General features: G+C 46.9%; 1 protein-coding gene across 1 annotated transcript in view; it reads left to right on the top strand.

The window, feature by feature from the left end:
• Positions 1-24,197, top strand: part of cerkl (ceramide kinase-like) — a 302,767-nt gene that overhangs the window by 264,230 nt on the left and 14,340 nt on the right. Inside the window, exons 6-8 of the mRNA XM_041200251.1 lie at positions 10,656-10,730; positions 19,336-19,513; positions 19,759-19,827. Of these exons, the coding sequence (XP_041056185.1) occupies positions 10,656-10,730; positions 19,336-19,513; positions 19,759-19,827 (322 nt within the window). The remainder of the gene's footprint in view (positions 1-10,655; positions 10,731-19,335; positions 19,514-19,758; positions 19,828-24,197) is intronic.

Below are 24,197 nucleotides of genomic sequence, written 5' to 3'. Positions count from 1 at the left end.
TCCCAAGTTTAGTGGTTAATAAATCTGCTCTTTCTTTAACTCAAGAAAAATCTCGTTTGATTGGCTCCTTTTTGCTGATCGCTTAAATGATTTAATACCTTCTGATTTGGAAAAGGCATATCCTCGTGAAAAGGAAACTTAAACCTTTGAAGTGACCAACGGAGCAGGCTGAATAGTGGGAACCAGTTCACTCCTCATCTGGTCACAATATTGTTGAGAACATAAACCAAAGAAGCTTATGGAAGAGGAGACTTTAGCAAACGGGTACTTTATACTTTTAATGCTAAAAGATAGCATCTACAGAAATTTGAAATATAGAAGGAGGCTTTGCTCTTTGGTAATCCCAGCGCCTATTGACTTTTCATTACGCAGCATCCTTCTTTGCTTCAAATATTTACTCAGTTTTTCTTTAAAAGATACAATGACCTCTGCCTCAACCACTGATGGTGGCAAAGCATTCCTGCTCCAACAACCCCCTGACTAAAGAAATTTCTCTCCTCATTCCCTAAGTGACTGGCTAAAAGTGGTGACCACTCCTCCCTGATACCTCACCCAGAGGAAATAGTCATCCCATATTCATCTTATTAAATTCCTTTATCATTTAAAATCATCTCTATTAAATTTCTACTTAGCTTTATTTGCCCCAGTCTCATTATCAATCTCTATGTTCTCTATGATCTTAATACTTTTTCTGTACTGGGGCATCCAATTGCATGTCATTTCCAGCATGGGGCATACAGTACTGGTCATAGCGGCTGTTGACATAGGTGGAAGGGGCATAAAATGTCATGTGATGACTTTAGGTTGGACCCCGATGTCATCATGCCTGAACGCCATTTTTTCATGTGTATGGCAAGCGGAGTTTGCACATTCTCCCCATGTCTGCGTGGGTTTCCTCTGGGTGCTCCGGTTTCCTCACACTGTCCAAAGGTGTGCTGGTTATAAATTGTCCTGTGTATGTGTCTGTGTGTGTATGTATCAGTGCGTGCCCTGTGATGGACTGGCTTCCTGTCTTGGGTGTACCCCACCTAATGCCCATTGCTTGTTGGGACATGCTCCGACTCCCCGCGACCCTGAATTAGATGAAGAGGTTCTGGAAAAATGAGTGAGTTAGTGAATAGCAAGCCAGATGGGGACTTCACTCACCATCCAACAAAGTCCAATTAAAGGCCAATTAAGTTAATTCAAAATCCAACTGACTAGTATTTTATGTCCCCAGCATTTTATGGGGCAATCACAAGCCAAATTGGTGCGGGCGGGGTATGTGGGAAATGAGCCTCAGCGACTTGGAAAATGCAGCAATAGGGTGCCAGCTGTAGGCGCCTGCAGAACTTGAGCTAATGAAGTTGAGGCATCTAATTGACTCAATGCAGTAGAAAAATGGCTGATAATTAGTTGCTCACTTAGATCTACTTGAGCAAGTGAACTTGCTGGTAGCACAATCTTTGAAAAGGTTTCTAAGAGCGAGTTGAGATTGTGTGGCCCCTCAGCAACCACGGAAAAGTGTTCCCATAATATAGTGTGCAGGTGACACGGGCTTGGTCAATTCCAGTGGAGGCTCCTCCAGCAAGGAGGAGAACCAGAGAAAGAGGGCTAGGTGGTCAGGCGGACAAGGACAACAGTGACCTGCTGGCCACCTGCAGTTGCAGCCTTGTGAAGGGGAAGGGGCAGAAGACGAGAGAGGGGACCTGACACAAGGTCCGCTGAGGAGAAGAGGCTACCTGGAAAGCTGGGTGTACTAGCAGCAGAAGACCTTCCTCTAGATGTCAGAGCGTGACTGTCCGACGATGATGTCTGGCCCCAGAGACTGTAACAGTTCTGTGCGACATGATGGTAACAGAGGTTAGCTCCAGTTGTGTAGTTGAGCATCCAATGCTGGTGGCTTTCACTGTCACAGTTGCCCTGAATTTTCACACCCCAGGTTCATGCCAGGGTACCACAGGAGACATATGTGGCATCTCCCAATAAGCCACACATCAATCCATCAAAGTTGTGCCCCATGTTCTCTTCAAGAGGGCGAACTAGTACATCAAGTTTGCAACCAATGCAGACAGTTAGACCAATAAAGCCAGAGGTTTCAGCGCCATGAATGAATTTCACATGGTTCAAGGAATCATAGACTGCATGCATGTTGCCCTCAAGGTGCCCACAGGCCAGCCAGGGATCTTCATCGACTGGAAGGGATTTTACTTCCTTGACATCCAACTTGTTTGTGACCATTGCCAGTGGTCCTCCAGGTGTGTGTTCATTACCCTGGAAGCAACCACAATGCTTACATTCTCCAGTGCTCCCAGATGCCACGGCTATTCACCTCCCCACCCATTTCCAAGGATGAATACTTGGTGACAGGGGTTACCTATTAAAGAGATGGTTGATGACAGTGGTGAGGAACCTGAGGACTAAGGCAGAGTAATGCTGTAATGCCAGCCATGCAATGACTAAAAGGGCCATTGAGCAGATCATCAATCTGCTGAAAATGAGATTTAGGTTCCTGGACTGATTGGTGGCACTGGCCAATATGTTTGAGCAATAATCTACTGAAATGTGGTGGTCTGCTGCACCTTCTACAACCTGACCCTGCAAAGTGGGGAGGCTCTGGCTGTGGAAGACATTTGAGTCGGTAGTTAGGAAGGCAAATGCAATGTTGGCATTTATTTCGAGAGGACTAGAATATAAAAGCAGGGATGTGTTGCTGAGGCTTTATAAGGCTCTGGTCAGACCACATTTAGAATATTGTGAGCAATTTTGAGCCCTGTATCTCAGGAAGGATGTTCTGGCCCTGGAGGGGGTCTAGAGGAGGTTCACGAGAACAATCCCAGGAATGAAAGGCTTAACATATGAGGAATGTTTGAGGACTCTGGGTCTATACTCGATGGAGTTTAGAAGGATGAGGGGGGATCTGATTGAAACTTACAGAATACTGAAAGGCCTTCCATTAGTAGGAGAGACTGAGACTCGAGGGCACAGCCTCAGGGTAAAGGGAAGACCTTTTAGAACAGAGATGAGGAGAAACTTCTATAACCAGAGAGTAGTGAATCTATGGAATTCATTGCCACAGAAGGCTGTGGAGGCCAGGTCATTGACTGTATTTAAGACCGAGATATATAGGTTCTTGATTGGTAAGGGGATCAATGGTTACGGGGAGAAGGCGGGAGAATGGGATTGAGAAACTTATCAGCCATGATTGAATGGTGGAGCAGACTTGATGGGCCGAATGGCCTAATTTTTGCTCCTATGTCTTATGGTCTTATGGAGTGTCAGGCATCCTCAGATGAGGAAGGTGAGGAGGAAGAGGAGCCACAGCATCCTAACTGGCCTATGAGACCACTTGAAGGGCCTCAAGATTTGGGTGCCAGGGAGGCTCATGTAGCTGTTATACTTAGGCATTTCTCTTGAACTTCAGCACATCAGCTATCTAGCCCACAAAGTTCTGCATTCCAGGCTCACTGCATCCACTCTCATTTGCTGGAATCCCAGACACACACATCTATTAGTGCATTGTGCTTTGGTAGTGCTGCATGTGATTAGTGCACATGCTAGGTTAATTCAACCAGCTCTTGGGTCGTCACATCCCACTATGGCTACCATCACTTCATTGAGACAATCAAAAGCAAAGAAGTGACTTTTAAGAAAGTCTTATTGGAACATTTAACATGACACCAAAATTGATATCATGCCTGTGAAGCCCAAATGCAATTACATTGCTATCTTAAATTGTTTTCATGTACTCCTACATGGCTCTCCCCCTTTGCTGCCAGCTGTGGTGGAGATAGGCAGCTGACCAAGCTGCTCCATGGTCTGGAATGACCTTGGCATCCATCTGCTATTTGCCTGAGGCTGGGAGTGCTCTGACATGCAGTACTCCACTGTCACCACAGCAACTTAAGGCACTGGTGTCTCTGGCAAAGGGACTGAGGAGCCGCTGTCACCATCAAGAGCGCTCTGAGCGGAGCCCCCAGATGAAAACGGCTGATAATCCTTCACTGTCACAAGGCACACGTGAACTTCCTTGCCTAACTGAGAGGCCAAGGGCCTGATGGTGACTCCAAGCACCACATCGCTCTCTTGACTTACTTCTGATTCCTTGCACTCATCGACAATGCAATGACATGTAGATCTGCATGCATCTCTGGCATTAACTGGTCTTCTGGATCAGGCCCTCCACGAGAGTAGCCAAAAGCACAGACGAAAGAGAAATGGCAATATTAATGAAGACTTGTGCTCCAGACCTAGCCGTACCCCCAATCAAGCTGTTTCAAAACAACTGCAACACTGGCACCTACCCAGCAATGTGGAAAATTGTCCAGGTATGTCCTGTCCACAAAAAGCAGGTCAAGTCCAATCCAGCCAATTATCGCCCCATCAGTTTACTCTCGACCATCAGCAAAGTGATGAAAGGTGTCGTTGATAGTGCTATACACTTACACAGCAATATCCTGCTCGCTGATGCTCAGTGTGGGTTCCACAAGGGCCACTTAGCTCTTGACCTCATTACAGCCTCTTTCCAAACATGGACAAAAGGGCTGAACTCAAAAGCTTTCTGAAAATCCAAATACACCACATCCACTGGTTCTGCACTATATATTCTGCTAGTTATGTCCTCAAAAATGTCCAGTAGGTTTGTTAAACATGATTTCCCTTTCATAAATCCATGGACAGAATTTTTCACTCGGTGTACAGGCATGCACCTGACCCGATCATACGTGAAATAGCGTGTCATGACATCGGGCAAGCTTCCCTATGTAATTGCGCACTTGCATGATATTTTGGTCTGCGGGTACGCACAAGAGTTGAAAGTGCGCCTGCCAACAATTAAGAGGCCATTTAAGGCCAGTAAAGTAGTCGTTAACTGAGACTTTTCGTTGCCCATCCATCATTATGGTTGGCAGGCAAGCAAATCTGCCAGGCAGCCTTTGCATTTTTCAGGAAACCTCATTCACGGCTGGATGAGGTTTCCCTAATTAAATTTAAAAAAAATAAAAATGTATGTGGACAGAATTTTCATCTTCTATATGTCCAGGTGACTGATTCTGATGCGTGGGCATTTTCTCTGGAATTTAAAATTTGTTTTTATTGCATTTAAAGGAGCTTTCATTTCGTGCTCCCCCATGTGCGCGCTGACTTCAGCGCTGTGCCTCCTCCCGTCCCACCCCGGCAGCACTGAGCTTTTCAGCAACGTTTCATGCCGGCTGGTTGTTAATTGGCCAGCTGGTGTGAACTCATGGTCGGGGGCCGATTGTGGTTAAGGGTTCATTCCCCAGCTGCTCCAGGTCCTGTTGATCACGAATGCCCGCTGAAAGAAAAATCCTGCCCCATGTTGACTTTGTCTAATCCTGTTGATATTTTCCTGTCATCACATCCTTTATAATAGACTAGCATTTTCCCTACTACTGATCTGTAACTGGTCTGTAATTCACTGTTTCCTCCTCCCTCCATTTTTAAATAGTGGGGCTACATTTGCCATCCTCCAATCTGCCGGGACTGTTCCAGAATCTATAGAATTTTGCAGATGAGAACCAATGCATCCACTATTTCAATGGCCACCTCTTTAGTACCCTGGGATGTAGATTATCGGGCCCTGGGGATTTATTGGGTTTCAGTCCCATCAATTTCTCCAGCACCATTGTTTCAATAATACTAATTTCCTTCCATTCCTCCTTCTCACTAGACTCTTGCTTCCTTAGTATTTTTGGGAAGTTATTTGTGTCTTCCTCTGTGAAGACAGAGCTAAAGTAGCTGTTTAATTGCTCTGCCATTTCCTTGTTCTCTATTATAAATTCTCCTGTTTCAGACTGTAAGGGACTTACGTTTGTCTTCACTAATCTTTTTCCTTATGTACTTATAGAAGCTTTGACAGTCCACTTTTATGTTCCTTGCAAGTTTACTCTCATATTCTATTTTTCGCCTCTTAATCTAATCTCTTGGTCCATCTTTGCTGAATTCTAAACTGCTCCCAGTCTTCAGGCTTGCTACTTTTGCTAGCAACTTTATATGGCTCCTCTTTGGATCTAATACTATCCTTAATTTCTTTTGTAAGCCATGGTTGGGCCAGTTTTTCTGTTGTGTTTTTGCATTAGAAAGGAATGTTGCAATGCATACATTTGTTCCTTAAGTATTAGCCATTGCCTATCCACCTTCATGCCTTTTAATGAAGTTCCCCAATCTATCTTAGCTAACTCACGCCCTCATACCTTCGTAGTTTCCTTTGTTCAGCTTTAGGACCCTAGTTTCAGATTGGACTACTTCACTTTCCATCCTAATGAAGAATTCTATTATGTTATGGTCACTGTTCCTTAAAGGACTCCGTATAACATGATTATTAATTAACTCCTTTTCATTGCTCAATCTAGGATGGCCTGTTCCCAGTTGGTTCCTCGATATACTGGTCTAAAAAAACATCTCGTACACACTCCAAGAATTTATCCGCCACAGTATTATTGCTCATTTGGATTTGGTTTGCCCAATCTATATGTAGAATAAAGTCACCCATGATTACTGCAGCACCCTTGTTACATGCATTTCTAATTTCTTGTTTAATGCTTACCTTATTGCTACTGTTCGGAAGCCTATAGGCAACTCCCACTAATGTTTCTGTCCCTTGTTGCTTCTTAACTCCACCCAGAATGATTCTACATCTAGATTTTCTAAGCCAGTATCCTGTCTCACTATCACATTGATTTCACCCTTAACTAACAATGCCATCCCACCTCCTTTTCCTTTTTGCCTGTCTGTCCTAAATATCAAGTACCCTTGGATATTCAGTTCCCAGTGTTGATCACCCTGCAGCAATGTCTTTGTAATCGCAGTCATATCATAACCATATACATCTATTTGTGCAGTTAATTTGTCTACCTTATTGCAATTGTTCCATACATTCAGATACGGTGCCTATAGACTTGTCTTTTTTTAAAATTTTTACACATTTATTTTTGTACTATGGCCCTGTTTGCTGCTAGCCCTTGTGTCCTCTGCCTTCCACTTCTGCTTTCTACCTTTCTGTCTTTCATTGCTATCTTTGTTTCCCTCTCATGTGTCCCCCCACTCTTGTTCCCGTCCCTCTGCCATTCTGCTTTAAATCCTCCCCCACAGTACTAGTAAATACCCCTGCGAGGATATTGGTCTCAGTCCTGCTGGGGGTGCAACCCATTCAACTTTGACAAGTTCCAGCTTCCCTAGAATCAGTCACAATGCCTTAGGAATCTTAATCCCTTCCTCCTACATCATCTCTCCAGCCATGCATTCATCTGGTCTATTCTATTCCTAATCTCACTAGCATATGACACTGGGAGTAAACCTGAGATTATTGCCTTGAGGTGCTGCTTTTTAATTTACTTCTTAGCTCCCTATATACTGCTTCAGAACCTCATCCCTCTTTTTACCTATGTCTTTGGTGCGGATATCGACCACAACGTCTGGCTGTTCATCCTCCCCCTTCAGAGTGCCCTGCAGCAGTTATTTATGGAGGTGCTGCAGATTCAACAGTTAAGAAGCCTGAGGCAGATATTGGGTGTTTAAACAAGCTGACAGTACCTTCTTCTGGGTCCCCACTGATGAGGACCCTCTTGCCTCATGTACCAATTCACTGTTGACCCCACCTGCCGGCTGCTAATTGTTTGCCAGTGTGCAATCGCAACAGGAACGGGTCAGAGCAGCTTGGCTTTTTCCCCTGCTTCCATTCGTCACATTAAATTCCAGCCAGTATTTTAACAGTGAATTAACCAGTGTTTTGTAAAAAAATTATCTTCACTTCTTCACTATTATACCCTATGGGCGGAATCTTGTGCCCCTCCCCCATGGTGAGTTAGGAAGCAAGGGGGACATTTAATCAGGTGGTAGGCGGGGATCCCACTATCTTCTCCCCTCCACCCCGAATAATTCCAGGGCGAGGAGGCCTGTGGACACCCTTCCCACCCAATATCAGTTCAGGCCCTGGAGTGGGCAATTGATGCTGACTTAAGGGCTTCATCCTGCTGCCAGTGTTTTAACCCAGCAGCAGGCAGGGGGTGGGGGGTGGTGGTGGGGTGCACATCATGCAAGGAGGATGACAAACAAACCCACACAGGGTTGCTTGTGGGCTCCCGGGTGAGGGGGGCTCTCTTGTTCAAAGGCATTCAGTGCCTTATCGAGGGACCCGGCATCGGGAGGGGGGGGCCTACTAAGCGCCACTCCCATGTCTTCACTGCTCTCCCACCATCACTCACATACAGGCTGTTATCCAGTGATGATGGGGCTCCATTTGGATGTCGTACCTGCAGCACCATGTGTCTCCCTAGTAGTGCTGCCATCTAATAGAACTGTTGACCTCTGATTGGCCAGCAGCTCTTGGCAGGTGATTCTGGGAGAAGGCCTGCCAGTGGCCTGTCAAGTGCCTGAGTGGACAAGATGGCAGGCCCTCCTGAAAAGAGGCCCCTTTGACTATATTTATAAAATCCATAATTGTCTTGTTTATGGCCTTATCCACCTGCCCTTTCATCTTTAGGGAGTTGTGTATTTTTTTAATATATTCATTCATGGGATGTTGGTGTCACTGGCTAGGTCAGCATTTATTGCCCATCCCTAACTGCCCTTGCTCAGTCAACCACATTGCTATGGGTCTGGAGTCACATGTAGGCTAGACGAGGATGGCAGATTTCCTTCCCTAAAGGGCATTAGTGAACCAGATGGGTTTTTAAAACAATCAATAAATGGTCATCTTTTGACTTTTAATTCAATTTATTGAATTCAAATTCCACCATCTCCCATGGTGCAACAGAGCATTACCCTGGGACTCTGGAACACTAATCCAGTGACAATACCACTGTACCACCGCCTCCCTGCAATTTGAACCTTGAAGTCTCTATATTCATCCACATTTCAGCATTTTTCTTATTCTTCCTAAAACAAGTGCTTAGGTTCTCAATTTCAGTGTTTTCAGCACAGCCAGTAATTTGGCAAGAGAAACAGTAAGATATTGGTACCAAAGAAACAACTGACTTTGGCAAAGTATCAACAGATATCACTCTTAACGATATTGGTGTTCAGACTGATAACCCCAAATCTGATCTCTGTTGCCATGTTGCATAGAAGTGAAGTTCCTTGACTGTGTATATGACAATTTTCTCTTCCCATACCAAAAGTAATGTGACAGTTTCATAATTCTGGACAAATATTTGATGTAACCAAGAAGTAAAAGGTACCAGGAGACTCTTTAGGGATACCACTGGAACCTTCAGTGACTCCTTTATGGCTGGAATCTTCAGACAATTAGAAACACATGTTGCAGTAAGGAAACCAAGTTGCGGATTTGTTCTAAGACCAAGATATTATGGTCTATGAGATAATCGATGCTAGTACTAGGTGATAAATCTCACACTTGCATTAGACATTTTTTAATCCCAAAGAAGATTTAAGAGAAATTAAGTTACCCAGACATCAAAAAGGATGCTAACATTTTTTGTAGCTTTCAGCATTTCCAAGACATATTGTCTGTATCATTTATACATTTTTTCATGAGATTTAATTTTCATTAAATAATGAAAAAGAGCTCTTCATGACTTAGAAAAGAAAAATTGATAAGTAAATGAATGATGAAAGAATGGAATGCAGTAAACCTAAAATGAGCACATTTCAATTATTGACATATGTTTTTCTTAATTTTTGTCTTTCTGGGCACATAAACTCTTTCAAGTATTTGGCCAAGAAATTGGACTTGCCCCCAAAACAGACAACAGTGTAGTGAAGTTGCTGAAGTCAGCTGGCCTGAGAGCTAATCAAAATTGGGCCTCAGTGTTCATTTGTGTTATGCAGGCAAGCTGTGCTCTATTTTTTGGCAAAAATTGAAGATCTCCCATCCCAACCTCCTTCCTCTGCAATATATCTGGCTTTTCAAATGTAAGTGATGCTACTTTGTTCTGTTTTCCTGAAATACAAGGGTGGATTTTAGAGTGGGACGGATTATCCACCTCCTCGACCTAAAAGTCAGTCGATACCTTGCTGACATGAAATCTGGCAGCCCCCAGCAATAATATGCTTTAATTAGTGCATAATGGGACTTCCACCCCTCAGGGACAGGAAGTCCCACCCTAAAGAGCTGCCGTCAATCTGATTGTCACAGCAGTGCAAAAACAGAATAGTGACCACTGCTTGGTCTAAAACCAGCCCCCACAAAGAAGTGAAGATGTCCCCCAAACTTCAGGTAAGTCCAGGGATTTTGGGTGGGCACAGCTGGGAGTCCCCAGCAAGGGGGGGTTAAGGGTTAGTGAGGGCGGGGGGAGAGGAACAAAGTCGGGGCTATTATCTTTAGAGGGGTACCCAGATGGGCACAGGGGATCCCCTAAAGGAGCAGTGAAAGCTGTTGGGCTGGCCTCCTTGCTTCCTGAACCGACCAAAAATTGTGGCAAAGGTGGAATGAGGCCTTTAAGTGGCCGTTAATAGCCCTAAGGGTGGGCAGGCTTCCTGATGCCATACTCACTTCCTGTAGTATGGCTACAGGTCAGGGGCAAGCAGATAGACAGCAGGAAAGCTACCCACCTTATTTTATGTGCCTCACCCGTCTTCAAATACGCTGACGGGGAAACGTAAAATTCACCCCATATAAAAGGGTAATTATATAGACCAGCATTTATAAGGGTGTTTCAGTTATTATTTGTTTACATAATAAATGTTATGTTTTTCAGGTTCCACTAATGTCTTAGCATTTTCTGTGCATGGAATTAAACATCCAGGTACTGCGGCAATGCATATCATCATGGGTATGTATTTCTTAAACTTTTTATGCTTTAAGCCTTCAGATTTAAGTCATTTTAAAAAAGCACATTTGAAGTATAATTCAACAGTACTATTCAATAGGATAATTGCACCACTCACAAAGAAAATTATGGAGTATTCAGCTTATACTTTGCTGCAATTTAGAATTGTATGTGCCAGAAATTTGTATGATGATATCTAGATGTTGCTGACATGGTTTTTGCCAAGGTCTGTCTTCCAATCACGTTGGCTGGAGTTTTCTGACCCTGTTGGCATTGGGCATCATGGCGAACAAGGGCGGGGTGCAATATGGCGAGAAGGCCAAAAATTCATTCATGCTGTCATGAAACCAGTTTGCGATCATCCACTCCACCCGTCAATGGAGGGCCGTGTTTCCCACCACTGCATGTCTGGAACCTAATTTCAATACTTTAGTAACTCATTATAAGCCCTGCTTGCTGGAATCATCCCCCCATGCTGGATGATCTGGGAATCATGTCGACGTGTTTCACAACTTTACATAAGTGACGTGGACCTGGCGAGCTGCACTTCATTCAGGACTTTTGAGGCTTGTGTGCCTACCTTGCTTCGGACCACACTCGCGGTCATCAGCGCCAAGCTTAGCAGGCAGCACCACATCACTTTTAGGGGGACTCATGGGCATGACTGTACCTACCTGACCAGCTGTAAGGTGGGGGTGGCTTTTCAACGGCTGCAGGGCTATGGCTTGCTTGGGGGAAAGGGAGAGAAGTGGCCTCAGGGAGGCTGCAGGATGAGGGCTGTACTGGGGAAGGGGTATCCCAGGGTGTGTGTGGGGCACATGTCTCTGTTCCTGCACTCCCTTTAAAATTGTGTGAGGAATCCCATGGGGTCATTCGGGTCATTCGGACTCGAAACGTTAACTGTGCTCCTCTCCGTAGATGCTGCCAGATCTGCTGAGTTTTTCCAGGTACTTTTGCTTTTGTTTTGGATTTCCAGCATCCGCAGTTTTTTTGTTTTTATCTTGGATACATCAGTCCCTGCCTTGGAACAGGGATGGAATGCTGGAGGTTTAAAAAGATCACAGATCAGTTCAAGGGGCAGAGTGAAGAGCAGCCCTTGGTGGGCACATGGACAGGAAGGTCAACTCCACACAGCTCTGTGCTGCTGAGGAGGCTGGGGCTCAGAGAAGCCCAAGGATGTGATGGCTCCATGTTGCTAAGAGTTGGGGCTCAGGGAAACCCTGGAGCAGGGTTTATTTGTGTTGCAGAGGAGATTAGGGCTCTGGGAAACCCACAAGCAATTGTTGGCAGCATTGTGGCTGAGAAGCTGGGACCATGCCTGTGTTTAGATGCTGGGGTGTAGCCTGTTCTTCACAGGAGGATGCAGTCTTGGTAGTCGGTCAGCTCACAAAAAGGCTGGACCTGGAAGCAGATTTGAGAGAGATCTGGAATAGTGTGCTTTTTGGGTGAGGATTGTACCTGTGGAACGTGGGTGCAATAGAGCTACTGTCAGCTGCAGATCAGAATAGCTCTTGGAAGAAGAGGAGATGAAATCCCTTGTGAGGAAGACAGGGGGTGAAATTTTCCATGCCCGTCAGCCTGATGCGCCATGGCGGGCGTGAGCAGACAGTTTGGTGGGGAAGGTCAAAAATTGGTTTCCCGCAGATATAAAATTTGCAGCCGCCCACTCTGCCCGTGAACGGTGGGCCTCGTTTCCAGCCGCTGCATGTCGGGAACTTCATTTTAATTCATCTGCTTATCATTATGAGTCCTGCTCGCCAGAATCATCACCTATGTCAAATTTACCGTCTATGTTGGTAGGAAAACATGCTGGTGCAGAACACGTCTTGACAAGTGTGACGTGCAGAAGTCAGGACTTACTGTCAGGGCCTTGCTCACATTGCGGGCATTCAAGAAGCAGAATATGCTGGGGACCTGACAGCCTGACCCTAGAGGAACATGTGCATCACATGCTGGGTGGACAATCATGGACATGGCTCTGTCATGAAGCAGCTCACAGAAGGTGGGAGGTCACCATTGAGGGTCTGCTTCAGGACATCATTGTCTTGGCCATGGTCCACTATGGATAATCGTCAAGAGGGTGGAGAGGAAGGTCCAGCTGTGAGTGGGAGAGGAAGGTTTACTGCTGGGGATGGTGGTCGAAGAGGAAGATCTAGGTTTGACTGGGAGAGGAAGCTGTACTGGGGGAGAACGATGTTGTTAGGGGGGGTGAGATTGGGGCGGAGGAGGGGGAGGAGGATATATTGGGGAGAATGCAGCAACTGAGGAGGTAGGTGTAAAAGGGGAGAAAGGTGTAAGGGAAGGAGTTCGGAGCAGGAGAGGAGTTCGGTTGGGAGCAGGACTTTGGTTGAAGGAAGGAGTTCGCAGGAGGACAGGAGTCTGGGGGAGAAACAGTCTTGGGGGAGGAAGGAATAAGGATGGAGGAAGGAGTAAGGGTGGAGGAAGGAGTTTGCAGGGGGCAAGGAGTCCAGGGTGAGGAGGGAGTAAGGGGGGAGGAGGGAGTAAGGTGGGGAGGAGGGAGTAAGGGGGGGAGGAGGGAGTAAGGTGGGGAGGAGGGAGTAAGGGGGGGATGTCCAGGTAAACGTGCAAGAAGGGGTCTGTAGAGCCGATTACTGCCTCCTGGGAGTGAAATGAGGGTGGACGTGGTAGGAGGGAATGGTGAGAATGGGAGAGGGCAGAGTGAGCCACTAGGGTGGGAGGGGGAGCAGTAGAAGGGATGGCGACGGTGGTTGGTGGGTACTCGGAGGCAGGCATGGATCCTGGGGGTGGGAAGGAGGAGGTTGGGGAGGTCAATGTGGATTCTTGGGAAGGTAGGGAGCGTGCATGTTCACCTGGACATCCCGGAAAGAAAATAGTTCTGGCTGATAGGTGACAGTGGGAAGGTGGAAGGCGATGCCGGGGGGCAACAGCGATGAGGGAAATGACATAGATGACTGGGGGAGGGAAAAGGATGGAGGAGCTAAAGCCAAACTTCACCAGTACCATCTTCCAAAATTGAAACTGAAAGGAGACTCATGTTAGGGAACAGACGTTGTATGGGAGTGCGATCAGTGGGTGGGCGAGATGCAGGTCAGCTCAGATGGACAATTGAAAACGAACCCCAGCAGGCAGCATTGAAAATGCTTAGGACAATGAGATGAGTGTGATGGAAGAAGGATCTACATGCTTGGGACAGCGGTTGCACGAGGCCCCGAAAGACACTGTAACACACACACACTTCTCCCTCCAGAATCACTCGTGGGCCAGCTGCATGCAGCTGACTGCTAGTGGGGGGAAGTGGGGGGGATGCAAGGGGAGGACTCGCGAAGCCTGTAAATGAAGCTGAAAGACACTAATACACATTATTAAGTGAAAACAAATATATTTTCAGATTATAAAATGACAAAATGTGTTCACCCATGCAACCATTTGTGATCAGAATTTCTTAACCATTCCAGGCCTACCACCTTTTCTAGGTGCCACCCTGACATCCAGAGTGGTGACAGCCTGTGCAATGGTTGGCCCTGTTGCCTCTGATGACTTCAGTGTGGTTCCTCTGGAGAGCTGAGGCCTTGAGGGCCCCAGCTTGCTTTGGCTGTCCTCCTGTGGGCCAGCTGCTCCCCCTGCAGTGACAGAGGATGAGGTTGAGTGGGTCACAGGTAAAGGGGACTCGGAGGGAGAAGACAGCCTCTGAGATTACTGAGAGGATGACTCAGGGATGTCCAGCTGCTGCTCCTCCTCCCTCCGGGTGCCCGAAGGCCCTGGCCTGACTTCTTGAGGGGAAGGAGCACCTGGAGGGATGTCGAGGTGCCCCTTTTCCATCTTGCGTTGCCACTGCAAGAACTCATTGATGACTTCCACGACGGAGTGCAGGTCTCAGCACATCTCCACATTCTGCTGGACCAGGATCTCCATGGCATCCGCATTCTTCCTATGGAGACCTGTGGGCATCACTTCATCAAAGAGCAGATGGACACACTCCTCCGACTCGGGTGACATTCTGTCGAGTGCTTTCAACAGCTCTGCGTGATGTTCCCCTGCCTTCTGCTGACTCTCTACGATGAGTTGGAAGGCCGATTCCAGAGGCTCGTCACCTGACTCGGACATCATAGATGTCTCTTCTCCAGCAGTCCTCTGAGTGCCAGAGAGCTCGACTGAGCCTGCCTCCTACTGCTGCGGATGCGTATCCGTGTGGTGACCACCAGATTGTGAACCCAAGCCTGCTCTATACCCATGTCCCACCAAGGTCCGTGTCTGTGCTGACAAGGGGATGTGGGTAAGCACTGTGATGGGTCTTCCAGGCTGCTTATTTCCAGCTCTTCAATGGAGGAGGTGTCCTCTTGGCTGGAGGTGAGGACTTGGATGGAGCTGAGGGACTGGCTGGCTGAGAGTTTTCGTTGCTTGGTATGCTCCCTGTGAACCAAAGTAGAGATGATTAGTGCATGGCAGCAGAGTCAAAAGCAGGAGAGAGAGCACTCACAGTTGCATTGAGAGAGGATGATGTAGTGCAAGATCCTCAAGTGGGAGTTTGCCGCCACCCCCAAATGCATCCATGAGGTCATCCATCTTCTCGAGGACACACAGTTCTGTGCATTTCGCCTGAGACTGGGACAGCCAGGATGCAAGGGCCATTGGATTTGCCAGATCTCGGGATTCCCACAGGTGCAGGGTGCGATTGACTGCACTCATGGCATTCAGGTCTCCGTCGCTACACTCGGTGGACTTCCATGCACTGAACGTGCAGCTGGTATGCGACCACCAGAAACGCATCCTGCAGGTGTGCGCACGGTTTCCAGGGAGTGTGCATGACGCCTGCGTCCTGAGTCGCTCACAGATACCTGCAGTCTTCCAGGGTCCACAGAGGCTGCAGTGTTGGCTCCTTTTGGACAAGGGCCACCCGCAGAGGCCATGGCTGATGACACCTGTGCGACAGCCTCAGACTGCAGCAGAGCGACGCTATAATGAGGCTCATCAGGCAGCTCGAAACTTGGTGGAGCAGATCGTTGGGATGCTGAAGATGCAGTCCCAGTGCCCAGACCGGTCTGGTGGAGCGCAGATGTCGTCATCTGCTGCGCCCTTTACAACCTGGCACTCTATCAGGGAGACAAGCTAGCTGAGGAGAAGATGAAGGAGCTGGAGGTCTCTTCGGATGAGAAGGACGCCGATGGGTTTGAGGGTGAGGGAGTCCTTGGTGGTGACGATAACGGGGATGAGGCTCTCGTACTAGCGAGATGAGGCAGGCGCACTTGGGAGGCCCTCATAGCTGCCTTATTTGTGGAGGATGATGACGACATGCAGTGAGGTGTCCCCGCAGATACTCACATCGCAGTTGTGAATGTTTGACTCCAGTATCGGTTATGGCAGTGCCAATACCCTCTGTGAGAATGCTCCTGTCATGGAGAAGCAGTGGAGGCCCTAGTAGTCACTCGATCGCAAGAGGATGATGACAACATGCAGTGAGGATACTCCTTAGGTCATCACAAAGCCTCTGAGAAGGCCTGACTTCTGTCTGGCCTAGGGCAGCTCGCTTGCGCTCCATGATCAGGGCCATCTCAGAGACGCAGCCATGAAACTTTAGAAGCATCTGATGCTGTGCCCTCCTTCAGCACCTCAGCCCTTTAGGAGCTGGTGCACAGCTTCACTGGTCACAGATGCTGGTGTGATGGTGGCCAGGCCCACTTTAAAGGTGCTGAGAGCAGACAGAAAGTATGAGAGAACTCTGTGGCACCTGCCCACTACATTCTGACAGCAATGATCAGCACCGCCAAGGTGCAGGCATCAGTAATGTTTCCAGGGAGTGTGAGGCTGGACCATCACTGTGGTCTGAAGGCTGCACAGAGCACAGGGAAGAGGCCCTGGACTGAGACACCTGCTTTTTATCTTGTGCAGAAAGGTTTCACATCTGAGTGACAAGAACGCTGCTCTTCAGAACAAGGAGCCACAGGCAGGGAGACATTCTTAGGATTTTATTGACAGTAGTGAACAGTATGTACAAATGATCAACACCCGTGGCCAGGCTGTGCAACTACTTTTACCTAACCTTCCTAACCTTGCCCCTACGTCTTAGTGCTCCCCGAACATCCACAGGAGAGGTGGAGGCAGCCTGCTGACTGTGATGCCCTGCCTGCGATGACATAGGCGGGCGTCCTCTGGAGAGCCAAGACCTGATGTGTGACAGTAACACCCTCCTCGGCCTGTGAAGCTTGAACTACTGAGGTCACAAGAAGAGGGGATTCGGATGGGACGGTCACCCCCAAAGTCGCCTGGTGGATGGCCCCGGAGTGTGCCCCAGCTGATCCTACTCCCTATGGGTGCCTGAGGGCCCGTGGCTGACTCTGTGAGTGGAAAAGGTAGCTGGAGTGAGATCGAGCTGCCCAGTACCCTTCTCGCGTACATACTGTTGGAGGCCAACTGTGACATCAGTGATGGAGTTAAGCCCGCGCAGCAGTACAGCAGTGACGTCCAGGACCAAGGTCTCCTTGGCGGCTTCCATCCCGTGAATGTTGACGTCGGTGCGTTGCAATGCCAGCACTATCACCTCAGCCTGAAGATGGACAAGACACCATGCCTTGCAATCTGAGAAGTGCAGCGGACATCCCTTCCCGATGTTCCCTAGCTTGCCTTTGCAGCTCCAACAACTGTGACATGACCGAGTCCAGAGGCTCTTCATCTGACTCAGACTCAGCTGGTTTCCAGCAGTCCTCCCAGTGCCAGTGGCCTGGGAAGTCCCTGCCTCTGCCTGCTATAGATCAGAAAATACGATGTGCTCATCATACTGTGATCCCAAGGCTACTGTAAAGCTAGGTCCCACCGAGATGTGTGTCTCTGTGCTGGTGGAGGGTGTGGGTGAGCGCTGTGACGGATCTTCAGGGGGGGTGCCTCCAGATTCCCCTTCAGAGGTTCCTTCGGGGCTTGATTGGAGGCCCTGGGTCATGGGCTCTTTTGGCTGTTTGGCAGCTGTGCCTGCAAAAGCAAGGAGAGAGGATTAGTGCATGGCAGTGGCCTGTGAAAGAGGACACATCACTCGCAGCATGGTTGTCTGATGGATGTTGCACTGCTGGATCCTCACTTGGTAGAGCACCGCCGACCTCAACGTCAGCACAGGACCAGTCCCGGTCATCGCCAGCCAGCTGGATGGCTCTGTTTTCGAATTCTGTAAGAACTTTGATCTCCGGCATCCGTCTACCTGTCTGCGACCTTTCCGTCCTATTGTGAGCCGGTTTGTCCAGCATGGTTAGGGATGGGGAGGGTGTATCAGGATGCCTGCCGGGCCAGATGATAAGTATGCCTGGCCTGTGTGGGTGGTGAGTGGTCCCAACGACACGATGAGAACAATGACAGTTTGTGTGAGAGAGTGAATGGTGATGTCCCTGGCATTGGCAGTGAGTGAGGGCCTTGTGGATGTGTGATGGGTTTGTGAGTTGGGAATGATGAAAAGAGTGACTTACCCTGGCGGAACAGAGGAGATCATTTATGCTTTTGCAGCACCTGGGTGGCTGTCCTCCTCTGCAGGGCGTTTGCACTGACCACCACTGCCACCGCCTCCCAAGCTGGGTTGGCGACTTAGCTGCTCATCCTGCGGCCACAGCGGGGGCAGAGCACATTCCGGCAGGCCTCAATAGCATCCAGCAGTCGCTCAAGGGACCCGCTGTTGAAGCGGGGGGTTGCAGTCTTTTTTCCTTCAATGGCCATGTCTCCCGGGCAGCGGTGGTGAGCTGGTGGCGATGAGCACTTTGCTGACGGCTGCCTTTTAAAGATGGCAGCCAGCGTGATGCAACAGCACGGTGATGGCAGGCAGGCGAATGACAGCCCGCTCGCCATGGAAATGGTATGTTTCGTGGGAGTGAATAAATAATGAGGCAAGCTCGGGACAATACAGCATGAAAACTTGCCATTTTCCTTGGCCGGTACGACGGTACGCCAATTAACGGCCAGCCAGCATGAAATGTGCGCTAAGAGCCTCAGCATTGCCAGGGTGGGGACAGGAGGCGCGCGAGTGCTGTAGTGTGTGCATGCGTGGGGGAGCGCTCACTGAAAGCTTTCTGAAGGCACAGAGCTGCTTCAGAGAGCTGAAGAATTTTAAATCCCAAAAATAAACTTTTTACCAATGATAGAAACATGCCCCCACTTGTGACTCAATCACATGAAGAGGGACATGTGAAAAAGGATGTTAAAAATTTTTTTTTGTTTTTTTTTTTAGTAATCCGTTGGAAAACTCATCCCGCCCGTGGATGAGGTTTCATGAAAAATGCAAAGACCGCCTGGCCAATCTGCCCGCCTGCCACTGAACGGTTAAGCGGGCAGCAAAAAAATGTAACACAGTTAATTGCTTAAGGGCCTTAATGGATCTCTTCATTTTTGGCGGGCGCGCTGCAGCCTCTTGCGCGTGCCTGCCAACCGAAAGATCGCAAGCGTGCGCGATGATGTCGGAACGCTTGGCTGACGTCATTGCACACTATTTTACTCCCGTTGGTCAGACGCGTACCTGCCTGCAGAACGAAAAGTTCTGTCCCTGGGGACTTATACCACTACATTTCTGTATCACTTGGATTTGATGACGCACAATGACAGCACAGATCTTTGTTATGTCTAAATTTTAACACTGTATTTTTTATTCTCGGTGCTTTAGGTAACCTCCAAGAAGTGGATGTTTGCAGTTTTAGTAGTCATCACAGGTTGCTTCAATTTGGTTTCTCAGCCATGTTTGGCTTTGGTGGGAGAACCCTGGCCTTAGCAGAAAGGCATCGTTGGATGCCTTCCAACCAGCGGAAAGAGTTTGCTATGATCAAAACACTGACGAATCTCAAGTAAGAGAGATGTTTTGGTATCCAACATATCAGTTCCCCTCTTTACACAAGTAGAAACAAACAAAAGAAATTCTTCCCTCCCTTTAACTCTGAGTTGGTTATTTCTACAAAAATTTAGCCCATTTGTTAGAAGTCATTATATGTACATTTGATTTCATCTATAACTGATAATTGAGCATTGCCTGGGAGTTTAAATTCAACAAAAAAACCTTTGTTGTGATAATTAAGATGTTTCATGTGTTTAGGCCAGAAGACTGTGAATTATCATTTCTACCAACGGAAAACGCACACATGGCAGATCAGGAAGGCCAAAGGTAGGTGATGAATGGTTCACTTTGCTTATCAACTGCTCAAGTTTCAGTTAGCCAAATTCTTTTAGGTAACATTTCCTGTTAACATGATATTCCACATAAGCCAAATGAACTGTCTATCCATCCCAAGCAAGGTCATCCACGTATAAGATGGAAGGAGATCTCAGGCCAGGATATGAACCAAACAATGGGAAGTGAAAAGGAATGTGGTGAGAGACAGTATAATCAGAGAGATAGATACTGGGTGTTGCCTTATTGAAACTGAATCCCTCACATCAACATCAGTTTTCAACTGTAACAGTTCTTGTAAATAACTTCAGCAGTTCTCTGGAAGGTAACTTAATATCACATTTAGATTCTTAAGTACTTTCTCATTGTCCAATTTAATCAGAGGAAGGTTAATTTCAGAATCTTTTATTTCTGTTTCCTCCTCCTTACTTACAACTATTAATATCTCCTTTCGTTTATCCTTTCTGTCAAAGTATCTTCCGAGCATGTTTACATGGTACACCCGCTGACTCTTTCTTCTATCTGGGGTATTTACTACAGTGTTTACCTCTCTCAGTCTCTTTTCAATCTGGTAAGGTCCACTAAACTTTGCCTTTAATGGCGCCTAACACTGGCAACAATACTAACACTCCCAGTCACAAAACTACAAGCCTTTTCTCTTTAATCCGCATTTGCCTTCATCACCTGCTGAGATATCTTTAAATGTTCCCTAGCTAATTCACATGCCGTACTCAATCTTTCTCTGAATTTCACACATAAGCCAGGAGAGTCGTTTCAGATCTTTCTCCTGAATCAGTTTGAGTGGTCCCCTTACTTCATGACCATAAATTAACTCGAAAGGACTGAACTCTGTTGACTCTTTATGTGTGTCCCTAGCAACAAACAACAAGAATGAAATTCTTCAATCCCAGTCATGTGGGTAGCCTTGACTGTATGATTTAATCATTGTCTTTGAGGTTTGATGCCACTTTTCTAAAGCACCTTGTGATTCAGTGTGATAGGCTGACGACCTAAATTGCTTTATTCCTAAGCTGTTCATCACTCCTTTAAACAGCTGTGACATGAAATTTGAACCCTAATCTGACTATTTCTTTTGGCAACCCATATCTGGTAAAGAATTTGGTCAACTCTTCTACAATCACCTTTGCTGTGATTTTCCTTAAAGATATTGCATCTGGCAATCTCGCGGACCCGTCGATGATTGTCAGTAAATGCTGATTTCCATTTTTAGTCTGAGGGAGGCTTCCTACACAATCAATCAGGACCCTGATAAAAAGCTCCTCAAATGCCGGAATTGGAATTAAAGGTGCAGATTTAATTACTGCTTGAGGTTTCCCTATTACTTGACATTTGTGGTATGTTTGACAGAATTTAAATACGCCTTTATGTATTCCAGGCCAATAGGAATGGTTTTCTATCTTAGCTTTAATTTTCCTAATGCCCAAATGTCCAGCCATTGGGTTTTCATGAGCCACTCTTAAAATTTCATTCCGGTATCCAGATGGTATCACTATCGCCTACTTTTTGTCTGCCAGGACATGAGGTGGCCTCCATTTCCTCATTAACACATTGTCTTTAATAGCATTCTGGAATGTATTCTGCCTCTGTTTCCAAATAAGCTGTCTGGTTATAACTGCTTACAGTCTGGATCCTGCTTCTGTAACTCCACTAACCTCAAGGAACTAAACACCTCAGCTTTATTCTAATTTTCTCTTCCTGAGTGATCTTTTCCCAGATTTAACTTCCAGCAATTTGATCTTGCATGTCCAGCCTTGTTACAATGATGACATACTACTTTCCTTCCTTCACCTCTTCCTTCTACCTTTCCTCTTTAATAGATTGGAGTCTTTCAACTTGCTCCTTGTTGCAAACACTTTTACCATCACTAGGTTTTCTATACCTCCAATTTCCTTGCTGAGCCCCATGTGACCCTTTTCCTACACTCAACTGTGTGAAACATCAAGGGCAGAATTTTTTGCTCGACCCGCTTGAGCGTGAAACAACGCGCATTGATGTTGGCCAGCGTGCTGACGTCAACGTGCACGTGTGCAATATTTCACTAGGAGGGTGCACAAGGGAGACGGAATGCACTGCCATTAAGAGGCCAGTTAAGGCCCTTGACACACCAATTGGCTCCACATTTATGTAGCCTGTGCAAATTTTTGGCTGTTGCACGGGCAAAATGGGCAGGCCACAATTTGTGGAAGCTCATCCACGGATGGGATGAAAGGATCAGCAGCATTGTCAGAACAAAAACAGAATTACCTGGAAAAACTCTGCAGGTCTGGCAACATCGGCGGATAAGAAAAGAGTTGACGTTTCGAGTCCTCATGACCCTTCGAGAGAACTTGAGTTCGAGTCCAAGAAAGAGTTGAAATATAAGCTGGTTTAAGGTGTGTGTGTGGGGGGCGGAGAGAGAGAGAAGTGGAGGGGGAGTGTGGTTGTAGGGACAAACAAGCAGTGATAGAAGCAGATCATCAAAAGATGTCAACAACAATAGAACAAAAGAACACATAGGTGTTAAAGTTGGTGATACTATCTAAACGAATGTGCTAATTAAGAATGGATGGTAGGGCACTCAAGGTGTAACTAGTGGGGGGTAGGGAGAGCATAAAAGATTTTAAAATATTTAAAAATAATGGAAATAGGTGGGAAAAGAAAAATCTATATAATTTATTGGAAAAAAAAGGAAGGGGGAAAACAGAAAGGGGTTGGGGATGGGGGAGGGAGCTAAAGTTGTTGAATTCAATATTCAGTCTGGAAGGCTGCAAATCCTTCCGGACTGAATATTGAATTCAACAACTTTAGGTCGTGAGCTCCGTCCCCCATCCCCACCCCCTTTCTGTTTCCCCCTTCCTTTTTTTTCCAATAAATTATATAGATTTTTCTTTTCCCACCTATTTCCATAATTTTTAAAAATTTAAAAATCTTTTATGCTCTCCCCACCCCCACTAGAGCTATACCTTGAGTGCCCTACCATCCATTCTTAATTAGCACATTCGTTTAGATAATATCACCAACTTTAACACCTATGTGTTCTTTTGTTCTATTGTTGTTGACATCTTTTGATGATCTGCTTCTATCACTGCTTGTTTGTCCCTACAACCACACCCCCCCTCCACTTCTCTCTCTCTCTCTCTCTCTCTCTCTCTCTCCGCCCCCCACACACATACCTTAAACCAGCTTATATTTCAACTCTTTCTTGGACTTGAACTCAAGTTCTGTCAAAGGGTCATGAGGACTCGAAACGTCAACTCTTTTCTTCTCCGCCGATGCTGCCAGACCTGCAGAGTTTTTCCAGGTAATTCTGTTTTTGTTTTGGATTTCCAGCATCCGCAGTTTTTTTGTTTTTATTTTTGTTTTTATTTTTGTTTTTATAGTAGCATTGTCAATGTGATTAGTGAGGAGTTTTGGAGATCGTGTGCTGCTGGTTGCTTTTGTGAACTGGACAGTTTCATCTTGCTTCAAAGCTGTATTCTGAACATTCCTAGGCTTCATTTCGGAACTTATTGTTGTCTTCCAAGGCCCCGGAGGACTTGGAACATGTGGGCCCTTCCAGGTATCAGATAGCCTTTCATGACCCTGGTAATGGGATAGTGGTCTCTGCTGGTGGCACTTCCTCTGAAGAGGAAGAGAGGGGCAGAAGGGAGACGAGGCCAGGTGTCCCAGTGCAGCTTCCAGGGGAGTGACCCATGGGAGGAGAAGCTCAGACACAAGGGGGGCAGCCCAGCTAGCAGTCCAAAGCAGAAGGGGCCACAGAAAATGGCACTATCCCACTGCCAGGGTTTTTAGGCAGCGATACAGCTACCTTAAGATAAAAGCAAAAAACTGCGGATGCTGGAAATCCAAAACAAAAACAAAAATAAAAATACCTGGAAAAACTCGGCAGGTCTGACAGCATCTGCAGAGAGGAATACAGTTAATGTTTCGAGTCTGTATGGCTCTTCAACAGAACTAAGGAAAAATAGAAGAGAGGTGAAATATAAGCTGGTTTAAGGGGGGCGGGGGGTGGGACAGGTAGATCTGGATAGAGGGCCAGTGAGCGGTGGAGATAACCAAAAGATGTCATAGACAAAAGGACAAAGAGGTGTTGATGGTGGTGATATTTAATATCTCCTAGGTGTAATGCCGAAGGAGACTCCATCTCAAAGGAAACAGTCCATTTGTCAGAGGATCGGGGCTGAGATCAGCTCCGACTGTGTGGGTGGACACTCCATGCCAGTGGCTCTGAAGGTCCCAGTGGCCCTCAACTTCTATGCCTCCGGCTCTTTCCAGGGTTCAGTGGGGGATCTGTGTGGAGTCTCCCAGTCAGCTATCTATAGTTATGTCAAACTGGTGACAGAAGCTCTGTCCAGGCGTGCATT

This window comes from Carcharodon carcharias, chromosome 12, assembly GCF_017639515.1.
Source record: "Carcharodon carcharias isolate sCarCar2 chromosome 12, sCarCar2.pri, whole genome shotgun sequence".
NCBI lineage: Eukaryota > Metazoa > Chordata > Chondrichthyes > Lamniformes > Lamnidae > Carcharodon > Carcharodon carcharias.
Note: the sequence above shows the minus strand (reverse complement) of the source record. Positions and strands in the feature narration are given on the sequence as shown.